Raw genomic sequence first — 20,919 nt, forward strand, 5'->3', positions numbered from 1 at the left:
TAAGTATGTGAATGTTTGGGAGAGGAAAATCATCCTTCGGGCTAGCCTTGTTAAGATCTCGATAATCTACGCATACTCTGATTTTTCCATCTTTCTTTGGCACTGGTACTATGTTGGCCAACCACGTGGGATACTTGGTGACCCGGATGACATTGGCATCAAATTGCTTGGAGACTTCTTCCTTAACCTTTAAACTCAAATCAGGTTTGATCTTTCTCAGCTTTTGCTTTACTGGGGGCAAGAGGGATCAATTGGCAACCTGTGTGAAACAATATCCATGCTTAGACCCGGCATATCATCATAAGACCATGCGAACACATCCATGTATTGTCTCAAAAGATTAATAAGTTCTTTTCTTTGGGACGGAGTCAAATGGACACTAATTCTTGTATCTCTCACCAATTCTGCTGAATCTCCCAAATTTATCGTCTCAGTTTCATCCAAATTTGGCTTTTCTTTATTCTCAAAATGTTCAAACCCCTTGGTCAACTCTCCGGGCGGCATATCTTCTTCATATTCTGCAAAAGTTTGTTCACTGTTCGGGGTTTGTTCGCTTGTTTCATTACATGTCACATTCTTGGCATTGACAGATTTATTAGTTTGCTTGCTGAAAGAGAGAGAAGAAATAAAATAAAATAAATAATCAAAGACAAATTTTAAAATTTAAAGCAGAAAAAAGGTAACATAGATTTGGCATTTAAGCTTTCAAAAGATGGAGACAAAACACATCAAATTCAAAAACACAATTCAGGCCTCAATTTGAATCATGTTGTTTTGTTAATTCTAATACAATCATCTACCAAGATTCTCGGAGAACCGGGTACGGGTTACAATTCCAATTGTTTAAAGCATCTCCAGGCATAGCATCCCATATGGTCGGGGCCTTGGTGCATTCCTCCAAAATTATATTGCATTCAACTTCTTCAATGAACAAGTTTTTGAGTCCTTCTGTGAGGTTATCTTCAATAGCTTACTCTAATCCTTGTGCAACAAATGCCTTGGAAAATGACTGATTCAAGGGCGGGATAGGTTATGGTAAGGGAATGTCACTTTTCCTTTTGAGATTAGCCGATGAGATTTCTTCAGGAGTAGGCTCGTATCCAAGACCAAAGGTGTATTTTTGACCAGGCAATTGGATTGGTTCCACTATTCCATCCAATTTCGCTCCAAGACCTTGACCCGGGATAAAACCATTCTTCAACATTTCCCAAGCCACCATCATAAGCACACGTGGCAAATTTGCCTTTCCAGCTTGAGTAGCACACATAATTTCCTTAATATGGAATACAGACCCATCCAACTCTTCCATACTTTCAATAACAGGGATTGAATTTTCAGGATATATTGAGTTGTTACCCTCTCCATGAACAACAATTTCCTGATGGTTCCAAACAAATTTCAAAGTCTGGTGCAAAGTGGAAGGGACCGCACCAGCCATATGAATCCATGGCCTTCCAAGTAACAAATTATAACTAGCAGATATATCCAACACTTGGAATTCTACAATAAACTCCACAGGTCCAATTTGCAATGGCAGATCAATTTCTCCAATGACTCCTCTTTGTGTCCCATCAAATCCTCTAACCCTTACATGACTTTCACGCATCTTTCCAATGTCAATTCACAAAGCTCGAAGAGTAGTGAAAGGGGATATGTTAACAGCTGAACCATTATCAATCAGAACTTTGAAAATAAACTTATCCCTACACCTGACAGTAATGTTCAACGCTTTGTTATGTCCCAAACCTTCAGGCAGCAACTCATCTTCATGAAAGGTGACTTTGTTAGTTTCCAAAACTTGTCCTACCATGGCAGAAAAGTTCTCACTAGTGGTCTCAGCTGGAACATAAGCTTCATTTAAAACCTTCACCAAAGCGTTCCTATGAGTTGCAGAATTCATCAATAAGGCCATTAAGGAAATTTGAGCGGGAGTTTTCTTTAGTTGTTCAACAACTGAATATTCCTTAGTTGGCATCTTCCTCCAGAAATCTTCCACTTCAGCCTCTGTCACAACCCTTTTTTGGTTGTTTTCCTTGTTTGGTCCTCCTCGTACAACTTCTTCAGGGGCATAACAACGCCCGGATCTTGTCATTCCTGCAGCAGCAGCTTCTACAACTATCTTTCCTTTTCCTTTGTCCCTTGCATCAATCGAGTAATCCCAAGGAACTGCATTAGTGTCAAAAGGGAATGATAGGGCCACGATCTTAGGCTTAGAAAGAAAAGCTTCCACTTCAATTGGCGCTCGTACTTGGACTGTGATTACAGGAGAAATAAAGGCCGATGTCTCAACGTTCTTCTCTATCTTGACTGGTACTATGGTCCCTTCCAAGTTGCAATCTTCATCAACGGTGATCATGTTAACATTGCCATGATTTGGCAGTGGGTTGTTGTTTACATTGGGGGCAACACCTTTGAGTTGAATGATTCCTTCTTTGATCAATGCCTCAATCTTGTCTTTGAGAGTGAGGCAACTTTCAGTGTCATGTCCAGCAGCTCCAGAGTGATATGCACAATGCTTGGTCTCGTCATACCATCCAGGAAGGGGATTGGGAATTCGTCCTTGGATTGGTTGGAGTACTCCTGCAGTTCTCAATCGTTCATATAGTTGGGCTAAAGGTTTGGCTAAAGGTGTATAGGTTTTGGCTGGTCTTCTTTCAAAGTTTGGGCGGGGTCTGGGTGCATTTGATGGACGGTTTTGTGGTTGGTAGTGGGATTGGGCTGGATATGCGGGTTGGTATCGTGATGGATTTGGATATGCAGGTGCTCTAGGTGGACAATACGTTGGTTGGGTGGTGTAAACTGGGTAAGGGGCAGGTGAAGGTTGATAATATGGTTGAGGAATTTGGGTATACTGACTATAGTATGAAGGTTGGGGTAATGGGTTTTGGTAGGTTAACATTTGGTTTGGCCTACGTTCCTGGATGGTCATGACAGCAGATACACCGTCCTTTCTCTTCTTAAGGGCTCCTCCGATTGAATCCGATTGAATTGCCTTACTTGTATCCTGCAGGGCTGCCAAATTAGTGATTCTCCCAGTTTTAATACCTTCTTCAATAAATTCTCCCATCCTGACAACCTCGAAGAACTTTTGCCCTACAACACTTATCATCTTTTCATAGTACGTTGCATCTTTTTGAGATTGTATAAAAAGAGAGGTCATCTCGCTTTCTACCATTGGAGGTTGAACTTTTGCAGCATCTGCTCTCCACCGCATTGCATACTCTCTGAATGACTCTGTTGACTTCTTTTCCAACTTCATCAAGTAGAACCTGTCCGGAATTGCCTCAGTGTTAAACTTGAACCTATCCATGAATTCTTGCGCCATCGCACCCCAACTATTCCATTTCTGTGGGTCTCGACTCGTGTACCAATCAAGGGCCTCTCTTGTCAAACTCTTTATAAACAACTTCATTCTAATGGCCTCATCTTTCCCCACTCCAACTAACTTGTCACAATACGACCTTAAATGAGCTTGAGGATTTCTCTTCCCATCAAATACATCAAATTTTGGTACCTTATACCCCACGGGTAATTCAACATCGGGATGAACACATAAATCCTCATATTCAAGACCTTCAACCCCCTTATGGACTTGGATACTTTTGAAAGCTTCCTTCAAATTACGAATCTCCCTTACTACATTGTCATCCGTTCTGGACCTTGCTTCTTTCTCCACCTCTTCATATGGATCGACTTCTGGCATGGTTGGCATTGGATTAAGGAAAGGTTGAGCTTTCGCTACATATACTTGAGGCACATATTGAACATTAGGGATTGTAGTGTGTGCCACCGGTATATGTTGGGTCGTTTGGTATTTTTGGGAAGGTAAGGCGGTTTGGGTGAGTGGGGTAGTTTGGGTAAGTGGGTTAGTTTGGATGACGGGAGTTTGGGTAAATGAAGTTTGGGGCGCATATGGGGTAGTGAAGGGTAAAGGGTTGGCTTGTTGCGAATTGTTTTGTGGAAAGTTGGGTTGTTGAGGGTTGGTGGATTGTTTAGAAGCAGTTGGATTGGTCTTGTGAAGGGAAGGGTTTGGTGGAAAGTATTGAGGAGTAGGAGAGTCAACATGTGGAAAAAGAGGCGGAGTAGCTGTGTTTGTTCCATGCTCGGGAAGTGGCGTGTTCAAAGTGATGGACAAATTGGTGAGGTTTCGAAGTCGATCAATCTCACTTTGCATATCGGCCATTTTTTGCATCAAATTGGCAATGTGTACATCATAAGGGATTGGTTCCATTCCTTCTGAAGTCTCGGGTTCATCTCTCAGGACAGTGACAAGTCCCAAACCGTTTTGATCAGATGCACCTGAATCAGTCATGTCTGCACGTGCTTTTGATCTCGTAAAGTATAGATGATCCGCCAGTTCGTAGTCAACGCAAATCAACCTTTGGGGAAACAAATCAAAAGGAAGAAAACCTTCAAAAAGAGAGAAATATTAGTATCAAGTGGGTGATCATTGTTTCAATAATATTAATAATTAGGCAGATAATTGAATAATAACTGTAAATAAATAGAGAACAAGCATGTGTTACACAGCAAGTAAATCATATAACAAAATAGATATTCAAAAAGAAAATGTATCCTAACATGCACGGGACCTCTTTTTGCCAGAGGTGGGCCTAAATGTCAAACATAACGTTTTATGATAGATTGATCCAAGCTATTAATTTGTGACAACTCGAGTTTGGGAAACAAAAGGCCAAGCTTTCATTAATACAAATAAAAGAGTACAACGAAGAAACTAAGAAATACATAAAAAAATGACATAATATAAAGACAAATCTAAGACTTGGCCTAAACTGCTATCAATCACGCTGGTGGAGGAAGTGAAGATGATGCTCCCACATTGCTAGGTCCTGCTCCCGCATTGTCTAAATATCGCATTATATTTTCCATTTGAGCCCACATTTCAGGAGTAACTATTTTGGTTCCAAGACGAGAATGTCTTATCCAAATCATCGTTCCAATATCTTCAAAACCTTGCTCACCTTCTGAACTTATGCTATTGCGACCTTCTTGAAACCATACCTGGTATTCTGGAATTTCCTTTTCAAGCCCATTTTCGATATCTATCGTGAGGATATTGTCCTACTCATGAAGAATCTCTTTGGCTCTAGGGCCTTCAAAATTTGGTCCAAAGGAAATTTCAGAATTCCTCATATTTTCTCGAAGAGGAATTACTTGTGGTTGACCAAACTGTTGAAGCACGCGCACCAGAGCATTTAGCTGGAGACCTTTTAACCCAATAAGCTCGATATAATAAAACCTTCTACGTCATATATAAGCAAGGGAACGTGGAAGTAATGGATATTTCCATTGAATTTGGTCACTAGTGCGGTGGGCCAGAAACTCATACCAATCATCAGTACCAACCGGATACACAAACTCTTTCATCCTATCATAAAAACTGTTAATATGATTTATGTTGCTAAAACATATGTCATCCATGTTTTTACGTTGGTGAAAATGTTCCATTGCCCACATTTGTAAAAGAAGATTGCAACCTTCAAAGAAGTTTGATTCCCCTCTTTTACATTTCCCAAGAGCTTGAAATATTTCTGCTAAAATCATGGGAACCACAGTGAGTTCTTCGCTATCTACTCCCTCAAAAAGTACTCGAGCCACAAAACATATGCAAGTGCTAATGTATCCGTGTTCTCGTGGGAATACCAAAGTCCCTAGTAAAGCCACAGCAAATGCAATAGGACGTCTAACTTGCCAATGAACTTGAGTAAACGATAATTCTTTCCTAAACAACTTATAACTATCCGAGCGTCCATACCTCTCATATAGGTAGTCCAAAGAAACCCAATTATTTTCGAAGCACCGAAGTTTCTTTTCATTTTTCAACCCTAAGTAGCGAAGGAATTTCTTCCCTGATTGACCGTGTGGAATAATTTGACCCAATCTTTGATACTTCAAACTGGTGAAATAGAGGATTTCCTCCAATGTAGGTGTTAGTTCAAAGTCTTTGAAGGCGAACACAACACGGTCTGGATCCCAAAACTGAATTAGTGCTCTAATCACATGTTTGTCGGGGGTGATTTTGAATAGTAGAGGGAGGCACCCCAACCTTCTTGTAATCGCTAATTTCTCAGTTGGAGTGAAATTTTCCAACTATGTCCTCAATTTGTGCGGGAAACCCTCGACCATCCTAACCTTGGGCACTTGGGGGACTGAACTCATCCTACATTACAAATCAAAATAAAATGAACACATAATTTCCAAACTCGCTATGTCAAAATTAGGCTTGGATCTGTCTATCATTATCACATTGCACAAAACATGCTTGTTGGTCGTTGGGTCGTGAAACACTTCGACAATAAAGGTGGATTTCTTAAATGTGGATTCGATACCCGGGATCGATCCACCTAAGGTGAATGCATGCATGACTTAAATTAAGGGGTGGTTTAGCTCTATCTTATGTTTTCTAAGATTTGGCTTACTAGACACAAGGTTCCCGAGTGGACAACTCGAGTGAGAAGGCTACGCGGTCACACGGAAAAAGATCCGAACACCCCGCGCATATGCCAACTCTCCTAAATTTGGGATTTTGAAAAAAAATTTGCGGGTGCGCAAAACACACCTCGCGTGTACGTGTGATAGTGTGAGTTTTCCAGAATTGGAGGAATTATGATCGGAATGACAGTTTATATGAAGAGTAACAAATAAGCAATTTATATCACATAAGCATGATAAGTAAAACATTTAGGCATTTAAAATAAAACAAACAACAAAAATGAAACAAGCAGATGCTAAAAGCTTAATTATTAACCTAAGTTTGTTATGGTTTAGAACCTAAAGTCCCCAGTGAAGTCGCCAAGCTGTTATACCCCATTTTAACCAAGGTCAAATTATTGTACAACATATTGATGATTTCCAAATTAATTTAACTTAAGAAGTCGCCACCTAATTATTTTTAAGGTAAATTAGGATACCTAAATTACTAAATAAGTAATACTAAAATGACTTCAATTAAATGGTCTACTAACTTAAAATGATTCTAGGTAAGGGTTCTAGTTATCCTAAAGGGAAGGGGTAAGACATCCTTTAAGATTCGTTAAAAATACGATTACCGACCAAACTTAGGTTAATTAATTTTTAAAAAAAGAAAAAGATATGAGTGCTAAAGATTAAGTAATTGAGTAACCAAGTTGTAAAACATTGTTTATTTCAAAGCTCTTTTTACAATTGTATTAGAATGAAAAAAGATTTAAGAAAGAGTAATTTCTTTAGATCAAATTAGATAAATCCATGACTAAAAATAAGTAATAAAAAAAAAAGACAATTGTTCATTGATTGACAAGGTACTCCCGTTAGAAAAAGTTTAAGAAAAAAAAAGGTTTAGAACAAAATATTTTCTTTATAAGACATTGCCAAGTTGGAACAAAACTTGAAAAATTAGTGAGTTTAAAGTGATGCAAAATCAAGAGTTTAAAAAAGATTTTTTCAAGTGAAGTAATAAAAGCTAAAGTAACTAATAGGTTTATTGCAAGCTAAAGGTACCCAAACCCAAATATCTATATTAAGTTACCTATTTGAGAATTCAAAGATAAGAACATCTTCAAGTCACGTAAACTAGTGTAACATGTAAAGAAAAACATGTAAACAAATAATTAAAAAATGTAAGTAGCCATAAGTGACTCCAAGACAGGGCCATTAATTTTGCTTGCAATTTCGAATGGTCAAGTATGTAGTGAAAACTCCATGTGCGGGTATGAGGATAATGTTGAGTCTATGAGACTCGATTTTGCGAGAGTCCTTAATCGGGACTCCATTTTTGTTCCAAAGTATTCATGCAAATAAAGAGAAGATAAAATGAATTAGTAAGATATTCGACTTTAAGCAATATTATAAAAATAGATAATACTAATCAAGTAACATCATACATCAAATATAATATTTAATATATAAAGCGTACTAATGCTGAACGGAAAAACTCAAACTAAGATATTAAGACATTTTAAGTAGCCCTTACGAAACACTTGGAAAAAAATAAAACTAAAAAATAAAAAATCCAACTGTACTAACTAATGAATTAAGCAAAAGGATTTAAAATCTATATTTTATACACATAGAGATAATAACGGAATCTTAGATAACATGCCAAGGATCATGATCTTTCTTACTCTAACAAAAAATAAATAAACAAAATAAAGACATAAAGCAAATTAAAAATAACCTGCATATCATTTCTAAAAATAATCAACAACAAATATCAACTCTTTTTAGCATACTTTTTAAAAAAAGAAAAAAAAGAAGAAAAAAAAGAAGCCAAAAAATTTCATCATACAAAAGACGTCAGAGGGACATTAACTAACAAGAAAACTGGTTTCAAGTAATATTATCAAGTTGTCTAATACGCCAAGAAACAGAGCTTAAGAGCTATACCAATCTCGAAAATAATTCATTGCCATTATGACTAAACTAAATAGAATTATTTACTAAACATGATTTGTCTTTCTAATAAGATATGAAATCGACCCATTAATATCAACTATAAAGAGATTATCATTATCTAAAGAGATATCACATCAAACAAAGTTTGAGATTTCAATATGCCATTACTTGCAATTCTGAAAAGGAACACATATATAAAACATACATGTCTGCTAAGGGAAATATAACAGGAAATAAGCTTAGCAAAAATTCATATCATATATAACGGAAAACTACATCCCGTATGATTGCAATTACTTCCTAGGAAACGAATAGCTTGTGACAAAAACTTCAAGATTGGTTACTAAATAGAGACATAGGAGGCCATTACATCATAAACAACACTAACTTGACTTAAAATAGAGATTTAAGCACAAAAAGAAATCATTTCTTAAACTACAAGATGGTTGAACATGAAAGAAAGAGGACTTTAGATTATTATGAGTCTTGAATGAGCCGAAACACATCTGAAACGTTATTCTTATTATAGCTTAAATGAGCAGAGATTACTATGACATATGTAACATTTTAATATAGTAACAAAGAAAACAGGAATGTACCTGCTATAGGGCAGTGAACAAGGGCGCTTCGATCCAAGGTCAAACTTTGGAAAACAACGAACTCGAATAAGCTTCAAAAATAGAGCTTCGTCCAAGATCGGGAGAGAATATAAAGGAAATATTTTAGAACAAAAACAGTAGCTAGTAGTACTCTGGTGCAATGGAAAAAGCTAAAAAGAAGTTGAACATCTGTTCTAGAGGTAAAAAACGAAAAATCCCCTTAAAGATAGGGTTGAATGCGAGTATTTATAGGCGATTTAGAGTTAGGGCTGTGTTTTGGGCGGGATTTTGAAATTTCAGATTTTTTAACTTGGTCAAGATAACCGTTCAAACTTGAATGACGTGAGTAGTTGATCATAGCAGCCTTCACGCTATTGATATGCATATATCACGGAAATGGGGTAGTTGAGCTCTGTCAATGGTTGACAGACCTTGTTGTTCTTTTTTTTTTTTTTCTGAAAATGGGAGGGAAGAAGAGAGATGAGGCAGTTGTTGTACTCTCAATATTAGGTCCAAATTTGGGCCGAAAAAAATTATTTTTAGGCTCAATTTTTTTGGGCTATTTTTGGATATTTTTATATAAAACAATGGCTGAAGCGTTTTGGTCTCTTTTGGAGGCTTTGGACCGAATTGGGCTTCTTTCAGACAGATTTTAGTGTAGCAAATGGGCTGAAATGTTGGTCTGATTTGAGGGGTTTTGGGCCGAATTTCTTAGCCTTTTCCTTTCTTCTTTTAAATTATTTTGGGCTTCTTGAAATATACCATAAGATGACAACTAATAATTTACGTAATAAAACATCGCTAATATAAAATATATGTGCAAAATATTGACTTAAATTAATTTAATAAATACGAAACTAGAAATAAGATGACGACAATTGATTATTTAAGAAAAGAGGTATAGAAAGTGATAACAATCATCTTGACAATAAACGTATAATTTTAATAGATAAATAGTTGTAATGGTAAAAATAGTTATGAAAAAAGATTATTTTATATGTTATCAGATTAGAAGTTCGAAAACAATAAATTAGAAGAAAGGAGGGTCAAAAATTGGGTGTCAACAGTAGGTTATAATTGAACTGAGGAATATGCAACACATTAGAAATATTGTTCCCCTTTGGCAAACAACTTTTCCCTACATTAGCAACTACAGTTGTATCACCATTAGGAAGACATACCCTCTTTACTTTTTCAGATGTTACCACAGAAGACTCATCAAGTAGACCTAATTCAGACACTATATGATGAGTAGCTCCTGTATCTATTATCCACTGTTGTGACTTAGAACAAGCTAGAAAAACACTGCTTATACCTGCGACATTAGCCACATCTGCTGCCTCAGTCTCCTGTGTTGATATACTGCCAGTATGGATCATCTTTAGAATCTGATTATATTGCTCTTGTGTGAAAGCTGCTTTACCTATCTGACTTATCATAGTCATCTGCACTTCAGAATCTTCTTGATCACATGTCCTTGCCTTTACTTGAGAGCATTGTTCACCAGACTGACCAGCCACTACATTATATGCAGCACCACTTTCTATTCTTTACTTTCTCTTGGTCTTGAAATCAGGAGGGTAGCCAATTAACTTCCAACAATTCTCCCTGATGTGACCCTTTAACTTGCAAAAATCACACTGAACATTATAGTTTTTCTTAAGCCTTTGTCCCTAATTTCTTGAATACATAGCTATTTCATACTCTCGTAACTGTGCACCTGGCCTAACTCCCAATACTCCAGCACTTGTAGCTACTGCCTTATGACTTTCATCACTTACAATCATAGCATAAGCTCGATTTACTGAAGGCAAAGGACTCATAAGCAATATTTGACTTCTTGATTGAAGATATGACTCATTTAATCCCATCAAGAACTGAAACAACTTCAATTTCTGAAGATGCACCACAAAATCTTGCGATTTATCACATTCACAGTTTGGTGCAGGAACAAGTGCTTCAAACTCATCCCACAAATCTTTCAATTTCGAAAAATATGCACACACATACATATTTTCTTTAGACAGAGAGGATATATTCTTATGCGATTAAAGGTTCTCACAATATCAATTTTATGAAACCTCTCATATAGATCATCCCACACTTCTTTTGCTATAGATGACATTATACCCCAAGCAATTATTTAGTAACAGAATTCATTTTCCAGGACAACACTACTGCATTTACCCTCTCCCAATTGTTCCCAAATTCACTAGGAAACTTATCTTTAGCACAAGTTCCATCTATCAAACCCATTTTATTTCTTCCTAACAAAGCCACTCGCATGGATCTATGCCAGATTGAGTAATTCTCAATACCTGTGGGTTGTGAGTTGAAACGATATGATCTGGGCACCACTAACATCTGACGGATTGAGAAATAGCGGATGATTGTAGTTAATCACATTAGGCTGCATTCCACCTTGAACAGAGGATTGAATCCCACCTAGACCAGTCATTCCTGTGGCTGAACTTTCAATACCCACCATTGTTTCAATTCTTCAAGATCGCTGATCTTGACTCTGGCTTCACACCTCAATTGAACCTTCAATTGTAGGATCGTCGAATTTTTTCCTAGATACTCTAACTCGAATGCTCTGATACCATGAAATTGTTCTTAGGAACAACAGTTTCCAGAACTGATTGAAAAGAAAAGAGAAGAAGAGAAGAATTATGTATCCGTTTTATTAGAGAAAATATATTCTGGAAAAAACTTCAACTTCAATTACATTCAAGACTCTCTTATATAGAGAGATACCTTTTCCAAGACTTAACTTCCCAAAAGTTAGTTATAACTAACTTTTGGAACTAACTATTTATTCTTTCTTTCCCTTACTCTCAACAATATTTTCTATCAAAGAGACTTCATTTTTGAAGTTTGAACTCGAGACTTGAATATTAATTTCTTTCCTTTTTCTTCCTTTACATTAATGAATATATTGTAATAATTTGAATTTAAGGTATATACACTAATAATGTAATAATCTTTATATATTATAAGTGTTACTTAACCTATTGTAACATGTTATTATAAAACTATGTGTGATTACTTTTTGAGTAAACTTGATTATATAAATATCTTTTACATCGTAAAATGTGGACCTTTAGCTTCGAAAATTTATTTGCACTTATTAACACCTAATTTAAACCTGAGCAGTTAGAAACGTAAACCAAAGCAGATTGTTAAATGTACTTCCTTAGTACATTTTTATTTGTCATATTATGTTTTTTGAAAGTTAATTTGATTAATTTTTAAAGTTAAATTAGATTACATTAATTTGATATTTTAAATAAAAAATTTAAATATTCAAAAACTATACGAAGAGTACTATAAATTACATTTTTTTGCAAATCAATATGATGAAAAAATTACATTGTAAAATATTAGACAATTTTTTTATAATTTGACTTTAAAAAGGGAAATTATAACAATTAAAAGTAGACAGAGATAGTAAATCACATAACTTTGGACATAATTATAATTATTACTCATTCTATTTTCACTTTTATTTGTCGGTTATATTAAATATATATTTAAATTTCATTTGTCATTTTTAACATATTAAGATAATTTTTTAAATATTTTACTCTTTAAATTAATTACTTATTTTCTAAATTATCTCCTAAAATCTAATATTATACATCAATTAATATGAATAAATAATTTTTCAACCAAATATTACACATAAAGTAACATTCACTACAAATAAAAAGTCTCTTTGAATATCCAATAAAATTGAAACGATATACAAAAGATAAACATGATCTCTGTTTTCTTGAACAATTACCTAATACACACAAATTGAGAGATGATTCATTTTTTCTTTTTTGGCATATAGACAATAGATAATAGAAAAAAACAATATATATGAAGAAAGATGTGTGCATTTAGTTCATACATAGCCCATAGAGTGCAATAAACAAATACGGATTAAACTTCAATTTTATAAAATTTGAAACTGTGAGCCTATTTGATAGTTGGAATATTAGTTAGTTGAGTTGGTTGAGCGAGGAATCTTTCAATTAGTATTTATGGATATATATATATATATATATATATATATATATATAGAAGAATGATTTTGTTGTCGATATTGATAATTGTACCTCCAAATTGTAATTTTCGGATATTTGGATAAGCGAGCGAAGCTTAATTTATGGAGTTTAAGATTTGCATAATATGTAGACCTTCGAAACTTAAAAGCAACTTAATGTAAACACGATTTAAAAAATAGTTGTAGGAAAAACGCTTTAATTAATACTAATTTGTCTACATAATTTATGTGGAAAAAAGATTACTACCAAACCAAATCATCAATATTAGGAATATGAATCCTCAAAATTGCAGCAATTCTAGTCATCTCAGCAAGTCTATCTCCGCTAAATTAAACACCTTTTTCACCAGTTTCTTGCACTAAGTTCTTCAATTTTGAGTATTTCTTCCTCAAGTTAATGTCGTTGTTCTCCCACATTTCTTCAGTGATCAAAAGTGTCTCAATCACGAGCAACTCATGTGCATATTCAACACTTTGTATTGTTCTGGTTAACCATAAGAATACGTGATTCGTTTCTCTCGTTGGATTTTCCTCAAGCAACAAGTAAGCTCGAAAATCATCCTTGATAGAGTCTTTGTTTGCATTCACCATGTAAGGTATGACATTCATATCGATATGTTTTTTGAACAAAATAAATAAATTATCGAATTTCTCCAAATTCGAATTGTTTTTCGAAGTTTTTTCGTTTCGTATAGTTGCACAATGAGTAATATTTGTTGAATTATTATCGATGAATAAAATCTCAACAATGATCAATAAAATCTCAGCAATGTTAATTACCTTTAAATGATAATTTTATGTTAATTACCTTTAAATGATGGAATTTGAATTGTTCATGGTTGCCCTTTTTTGTTTCAAGTTGTGATTCCTCTTTTTCTTATAATTTTCTAATAGCACAAGTTTTTCATCTTTACTATCGGATTATAGAGAATTTGAGTTTTGAACAATCTATTTTATACTTAATATGTGATTCCACTATAGCATATGGGATGTGGCCTCTTTGGTGAATTTAAGACCATGGGATTTAACTTTAGATTGATTTTCAGTATTAGAAAAACAAAATGTATTCTTGAAGAAAAGTATATTTTAAAATGTAACAGAAAATATCAAATTATCAGTAACCTAATTATAATTTATAATTATTTAATATGAATTTTTGCAGCAATTTTAAATTAATGTATTATCATAATTGAGTTAACAGTTAAATATTTAGTAAATTCTTTTATACATATATAATATATTATTAATTAATTATTAATAAAATATTACAGAAAAATTCATCTTCAATTCGTTTAGAAATATATCAAAGAACTGGGTGAAGTGCACTCTTACCCAATTTTGACACCGTCAATTAATTTCAACACCTTTTTAAAGTTTGTTACACACGTAATCACTTCGAATAACTTTAGATATATAGTGTTTGTAGTTAAACTTGAAATATCTAATTTTAAATTCAATATATGAAGTTTCATATGGACGAAATTCAATCATTTTTGAGCCATTTCAGTCATTCTTAGTTCAAGGTCTGTCATATATAATTGATTTTTGATTTTCTCAAACCTAAATTGAGACGTCATATATCCGAAGTAGAGAAGTAGCTATACGTATACAAAAAAATTAAAAGATAAAGTACAAATTAAACGACGATATTAAAACAAATTGCCTATTGAAAAAATTATCCAAGAAAATCCTAATCTAAACGGGCTAGTTTTGTGGGCTTGGTAGAGATCACTCAGTTAATTGGGCTCACAGCCCATGATGTAATAAAAAGACAATGCTTTTAGAATTGGGAAAATTGTATGTAATAACAAACTATTAATTCAAATTAAATGCTATAAACATAGTTTGATTTGATTGTACTCCATAACAAACTGTTGCTATTTCGCCTCTCTCATGGTGAATCTCGCTCGCCACTCTCGTTCTCGCTGGCAGTCTCCCTCGCCTCTCTCGCTTTTATACGAACACAAATGTATAAAATGCATTTGTGTTTGTATAAAGTGAGAGAAAATTGTATATATACATATATTTCTGTTCCCCTCTCTCCCCTCTCCCAGATCTTGCTCGCCACTCTCCCAGATCTCGCTCGCCACTCTCACTCGCCTCTCTCACTTTGTACAAACACAAATGTATACATTGCGTTTGTGTTTGTATAAAACGAGAGAAAATTGTATATACAAATACAAATGCATATATTTTTGTCCTATACACTTATGATTATACAAATATGATCTTCCCCTGCCCAGTTTTGTTTTGTCTTTCTCGCTTTATACAAACAGAGATTATACAGTTGATCTTTTGTATATGTATACCAAAATAGAAACATATTATACAATTGTTTTCTTTTGTATATGTATAGCGAAATATACATATTTATGTTTGTTATGGAGCGCAATTATGCAAACTATAACTTATAGCATACAAATATATTTTTTTATGTTTGCTATATGTGAAAGTTGCTCTTTAGAATTAGCACAAAATAAATAATTTTTTATTTATTTTCTAATCTTTGGTATATTTATTTATATCAAACACAAAATCATGAAATAGGTAGTGGTGGGTAAGTGGCAAAATCAGAATTTTTACTAAGAATGTTCAAAATTTAATACCATAAGAAAATAATTTATGTCCTATATACATCATATAATTTTTTACGAAGAGTGTTTAATTGACCATCCTGCATTACATGTGACTACACGACTACATCAATGGATGGGGTGGAGGTGGGGGTGGGGGTGGGGTAGGGCTGTACTAAATCAAATCGAAATCGATAACTAGAATCGAAAAAAAAAGTTATTGATTTATTGGTAATGGGTTATTGGTTTAGTAGTTTCAGTAATGATTATCATTTTTTTAATTATTCGATTATCAATGCTTAACGGTTTTAGAATTTTTTTAATGGGTTAACCAATAATCCGATAGTAAATTAAAATTAGATTAATACCATTTGATATATAAAATCCTTGACTTAGAATTTAGTTTCATACTTTTATTTCTAATTCTCTCTAACTCATGCTTGTTCAACTTCATGTGAGTGTTTGCTTTCGAGCAAGATGCAATATGTCAACTCATATGCATGATTTATTTGATTTTTCAACTTGTTTCTAAGTGATTTTTAATTTTAAAAAAATTGTGTGTCATATATTAATGGTTAAACCAATACTTGAACTGATAGAGATCAATAACTGATATATCTTAATGATTCTATAACGGTTTAACATATCTACAAACCAATACCCATTAAATCAAACCAATAAACTTTAAAATCGAACCGAATCAACCAAAAAAAAATATTTTTCTATTAAAAATGAAAGTATTTTCATAAATTTTAATCAATAAACATTGATAAAATGTGTTTTCCTTGTATGTAACACACCAAAAGAAGAATAAAACAGCAGTCATAATAAAAAAAATTGTGTTAAAATTTATACACAGTTTCTTCAAAGTTTTTGATTGTATAAATATTTTTTACATAGTAAAATGTGGACGAATTTGGACCTTTAGCTTTGACAATTTATTTACACTTATTATTTATTAACACTAACTTAAACAATTTTTGTGCTACCTAACCTGAGCAGTTAGCCAATAGAACAGACTGACAAAATGTGAGTAAATTAAACCCAATTAATGGGTAAAGCAGATTGTTAAATGTAAGTCACATAACTTTGGACATAACTATAATTACTACTCATCATGTTCATTTTTATTTGTCGATTATATTAAATATATATTTAAATTTCATTTGTCATTTTTAACATATTAAGATAGATTTTTTATAAATATTTTACTCTTTAAATTAATTACTTATTTTCTAAATTATCTCCTAAAATCTAATGTTATACATCAATTAATATGAATAAATAATTTTTCAACCAAACATTACTCGTAAAGTAACATTCAATACAAATAAAAAGTCCCTTTGGACATCCAATAAAATTGAAACGATACAAAAAAATTAACATGGTCTCTGATTCTCTGAACAAGCATATTATACACAAATTGAGAGATGGTTCTTTTTTTGGGGGGGCAATTTACATGTATATTCAAAGTTCGATGTCATCTATAATGAAAAATTTAAAAGTATTGACCATACAATATAATATTTCTTGCATTAACATGCGTATACATCGTGCATGAGAGATAGATACATTATTGGCATATTGGCTTCATCCTATATAGTTATTTTTGTATCTAATAAGAGAAGTGAAAAAAAAAAACACTACAAGACCAAGTCATCAATATTAGGAATAGGAAACATCAAAATTGCAGCAATTCCAGTCATCTGCGCAAGTCTTATCTCTTTCAACATCGCTAAATTGTACAATTTTTCCACCAGTTTCTTGCACTAATTTCTTCAATTTTGAGTATTTCTTCTTCAAGTTAATATCCTTGTTCTCCAAAAGTTCTTCAGTGATCAAAAGCGTCTCAATCGCGAGCAACTCATGTGCATATTCAACACTTTTAGTACCATAACACACCCAATCGGATTTATTTATCACCATATTCATGAATTGTTCAAGCACCTTTGTGTTTGTGTTCATATTTGTGACCACTTTATCACTCAAAATATCCTTAATATTGTTATGGTTAACCATGAGAATACATGATATGTTTCTCTCGATGAATTTTATCTTCCGTTTATGAGCCTCAAGCAACAAGTAAGCTCGAAAATCATCCTTGATAGAGTCTTTGCTTGCAATTACTACGTAAGGTATGACATTCATATCGATATATTTTCTGAACGAAACAAATAAGTTATCGAAAAATTTCCCCAAATTCGAGTTGTTTTTCGAAGTTTTTTCGTTTCGTATAGTTGCACAATGAGTAATACTTGTTGCATTATTATCGACCAATAAAATCTCAGCAAATGTATTCTTCATTAAAATTATCCCTAGATCATACTTACCATTTTGATTCGACCCTTCCTTCAAAATCCTAATCATTTCTTCATCCCAAAGCTTCTTTGTCAGTTTGAACTCTTTTTTCGTTTCCAGCTCCAAAGTATGGAAAGTTCCAGGATTTACATATTCGTTCGACGTAATCGTCTTGCCACGAACACGTATAATTGAACAATCTTTCGCATAATCAACATTTGTGATTTTGATTTCGAGCTGGACTTGAACCCTAGAGCTGCTCTTCTTTTTCGTCGAATCTGAAGAAAATTGAATTTTGCGAGTTGTGGTAGCAGAAACGACATCATCATTGGCAATGAGATTGAACAAAAGCCATAAATCGTCTGGTTTTTCAGGGATTATTGTGATTGTGCCTGGTTGATTTGGGACTAATTTTTCACCTGAAAGTTTCATTCGGTTTGATTACGTTTTTTTTTTTTTGAAATATTGCTAAGTTTTTTTTTTCTTTCTTTTGTTTTGTATTTTGTGGGTGTTTATATAGTTTGTGTTGATTTTAAATTTTTACGTTTTCCTTTTACTTGTGGAAATTGGAATTGAAATTGTTCATACTTATTAGTTATCCTTTTTTGTTTTACTGACACATATTTTAAGGCAAGTTTTTTTTTTATTATTAATATTTTTATTTTATAAAATATAAATATCAAATATAGTATTATAAGGTAATTAGGATTCTATTTTTACTTTACCCATTAATTTAGGATTCTCTTTCTTTCACTTAACCAAATTACCATGTTTGTTTCATCCGTGTACTTTTACAGATTTTTCTTTGACCATATGTGTGCATCATGATGATTAACAAGTAACCAACACAAACTTAAGGCGAGCACAACAACCACGAATACGAATTCGAGAAGACAACCAACAGAGAAAACAGACTCGTCATCTCGAGAATGAAGCACACATTACCAATCTCTGTTTTCTTTATTAGTAGAGTTTAGTGGATTCTTGTCCCTTTTTTTGGAATTGGGATAATGGTCTGAAAAGTACCCTAACTTTGGTCGGATTTGCTGTTGCGATACTAAACTTTTATGAGGACCTATTACCTTCCTAGACTATTTAAAATACGGTATTAAATATTAAATAGTCTAGGGAGGTAATAGGTCCTTATGAAAGTTTAGTATCGCAACAACAAATCTGACCAAAGTTGAGATATTTTTCAGACTCTTATCTCTTTGAAATTCTTTTGTGTCACAAATATAGTACAGTGAACACTATTCAACGTATGAAGGCATAATATTACATACAAGTAATTGATTTTCTTTTAATTAGGTAGCAAAGGAATAAGTTGGTATCATTCATTTTCCCAATATGGCATCATAAAAAATTGACAGTGGTGGTTTCGGTTTTATACTGTTCACAAGCAAGCTTATTGATTGAAAGAATACGTTGATGGAAAGATCAATTAACAATAACCATATCATATTAACTCAAACCAGTAAAATTAGCAAAAACTGAGAAGAAAATTTGTATTTTGGACAATCAAAAGATGTCACAAACAGGTGGGTTGCAGAATGCAGAAGTTCGACTGAGTTGCTTCACACACACAGTTTTACACAAAATGATGTCGTTGAATGTGATTTGAACAAATAACAGATAAATCTAACCTTGATTCATCCGTTGCAAACCAATTCCAACGTCTCCTGTCTTCACTACTTGTTATCGACATTGTTTTTGAAGAGATTGACATGTAAATCCTTCCACTTATTCTGTCTGTCCAACCATACTTCCTCTTATTTCTCCCATGTAATGAGAAGTATTTCGGTTCGGGTTTTGTCAAATTTCGGATTTGATAATTCAGTAATTGGTAGTTAAAAGTAGATATCAAATACTAAATTTTAAATTTTGATTTGGTAATTTGGGATTCGATAATACCGTATTGAACTTATAGCCAATTATATTACAAAGTTAATACTATTTCTCCAATCATTTCTATTTTTTTATGTGGACACACAATATAATAGAAGATCAATAAGTAAGAATACATCAAGAAAAACAAATTGATACCACTAAAAGACATGTATTTGGATTATTCATGCTTATTCTTTAACTTTCTCTTTGGACTTGTACTAATGAGTAATGAATATGTTGATATATGACCTTATCAAGTAAATAATTTGATATTCGGGAAATTTCGAATACCAAATGGTACTAATGTCTCATACCAAATCCAAACCCGAATACCATAATTCTAAAATTTTATTCCCGAGTACCATACCAAATACCGAATTACCAAATACCAAATAACCAAAAATTTCGGTTCGGTTTGAAAATTCGGTATTTTATGCCCAGCCCAGCCCAGCCCAGTCCATCCCTACTTTTAAGTTTTTTTTAAAAAGTAGGGGGAGACCTATTTTGATTTTTGACTTATTTTAAGACATTTTTTACTTTGTCAAACATTTTCTAATTTATTTTAAATTACTTTTGACTTATTTTAAATTATTTTTTATATTTGTCGAACACTTTGAGAAATCAAAAACAAACTTAGAAGTAGGTTTGATCAACTTTTAAGTCAATCCAAACACCTTCTAATTTATATCCTATATATATCATATAGTTTTCAACGAAGAATGTTCAATTGATCATCCTACATTACATGTGACTATAAGACTACACCAATGGATGGGGCAAGGGTGGGGTTGTTCTAAATCGAACTGAAATCGATAACTGAGCCAAAAAAAGTTGTTGATTTATTGATAATGGGACTTAGGATTCAGTTTCATACTTTTAATTCTGACTATCTCAAACTTTTGATTGTTCTACAACATGCTAGTATTTGTTTTTAAGTAAGATGAAAACTATCAGCTCATATACATGGTTCATTTGTTTTTTTCATCTTATTTCTAAGTGTTTTTTAATGATTTTTTTGCGTGTCAAATGGTTAAACCAATAACTGAACTAATAACAATCAATAACTGATAAATCGATAATCGGTAAATCAGTAACTTAATGGTTCTATAACGAT

The 20,919-nt window shown here is 33.2% G+C and overlaps 2 protein-coding genes across 2 annotated transcripts; both read right to left on the reverse strand.

Moving 5' to 3' along the window:
- Positions 1-1,621: 1,621 nt before the first annotated feature.
- On the reverse strand, positions 1,622-4,312 carry LOC125864234 (uncharacterized). The gene has a single exon (XM_049544146.1). The coding sequence runs from the start codon at positions 4,310-4,312 to the stop codon at positions 1,622-1,624; it is 2,691 nt and encodes an 896-aa protein (XP_049400103.1).
- Positions 4,313-17,285: 12,973 nt separating this feature from the next.
- LOC125864235 (protein PELOTA 1-like) lies at positions 17,286-18,350 on the reverse strand. Its single transcript, XM_049544147.1, has one exon. It carries the CDS (start codon positions 18,348-18,350, stop codon positions 17,286-17,288), a length of 1,065 nt encoding a protein of 354 aa, XP_049400104.1.
- Positions 18,351-20,919: the final 2,569 nt, after the last annotated feature.

The sequence above is a fragment of the Solanum stenotomum genome, chromosome 5 (assembly GCF_019186545.1).
Source record: "Solanum stenotomum isolate F172 chromosome 5, ASM1918654v1, whole genome shotgun sequence".
In the NCBI taxonomy this organism is placed as follows: Eukaryota; Viridiplantae; Streptophyta; class Magnoliopsida; order Solanales; family Solanaceae; genus Solanum; species Solanum stenotomum.

Coding starts and splice junctions, on each gene's coding strand:
- LOC125864235 (XM_049544147.1), bottom strand. CDS start 18,350: ATGAAACTTTCAGGTGAAAAATTAGTCCCAAATCAACCAGGCACAATC.
- LOC125864234 (XM_049544146.1), bottom strand. CDS start 4,312: ATGACTGATTCAGGTGCATCTGATCAAAACGGTTTGGGACTTGTCACT.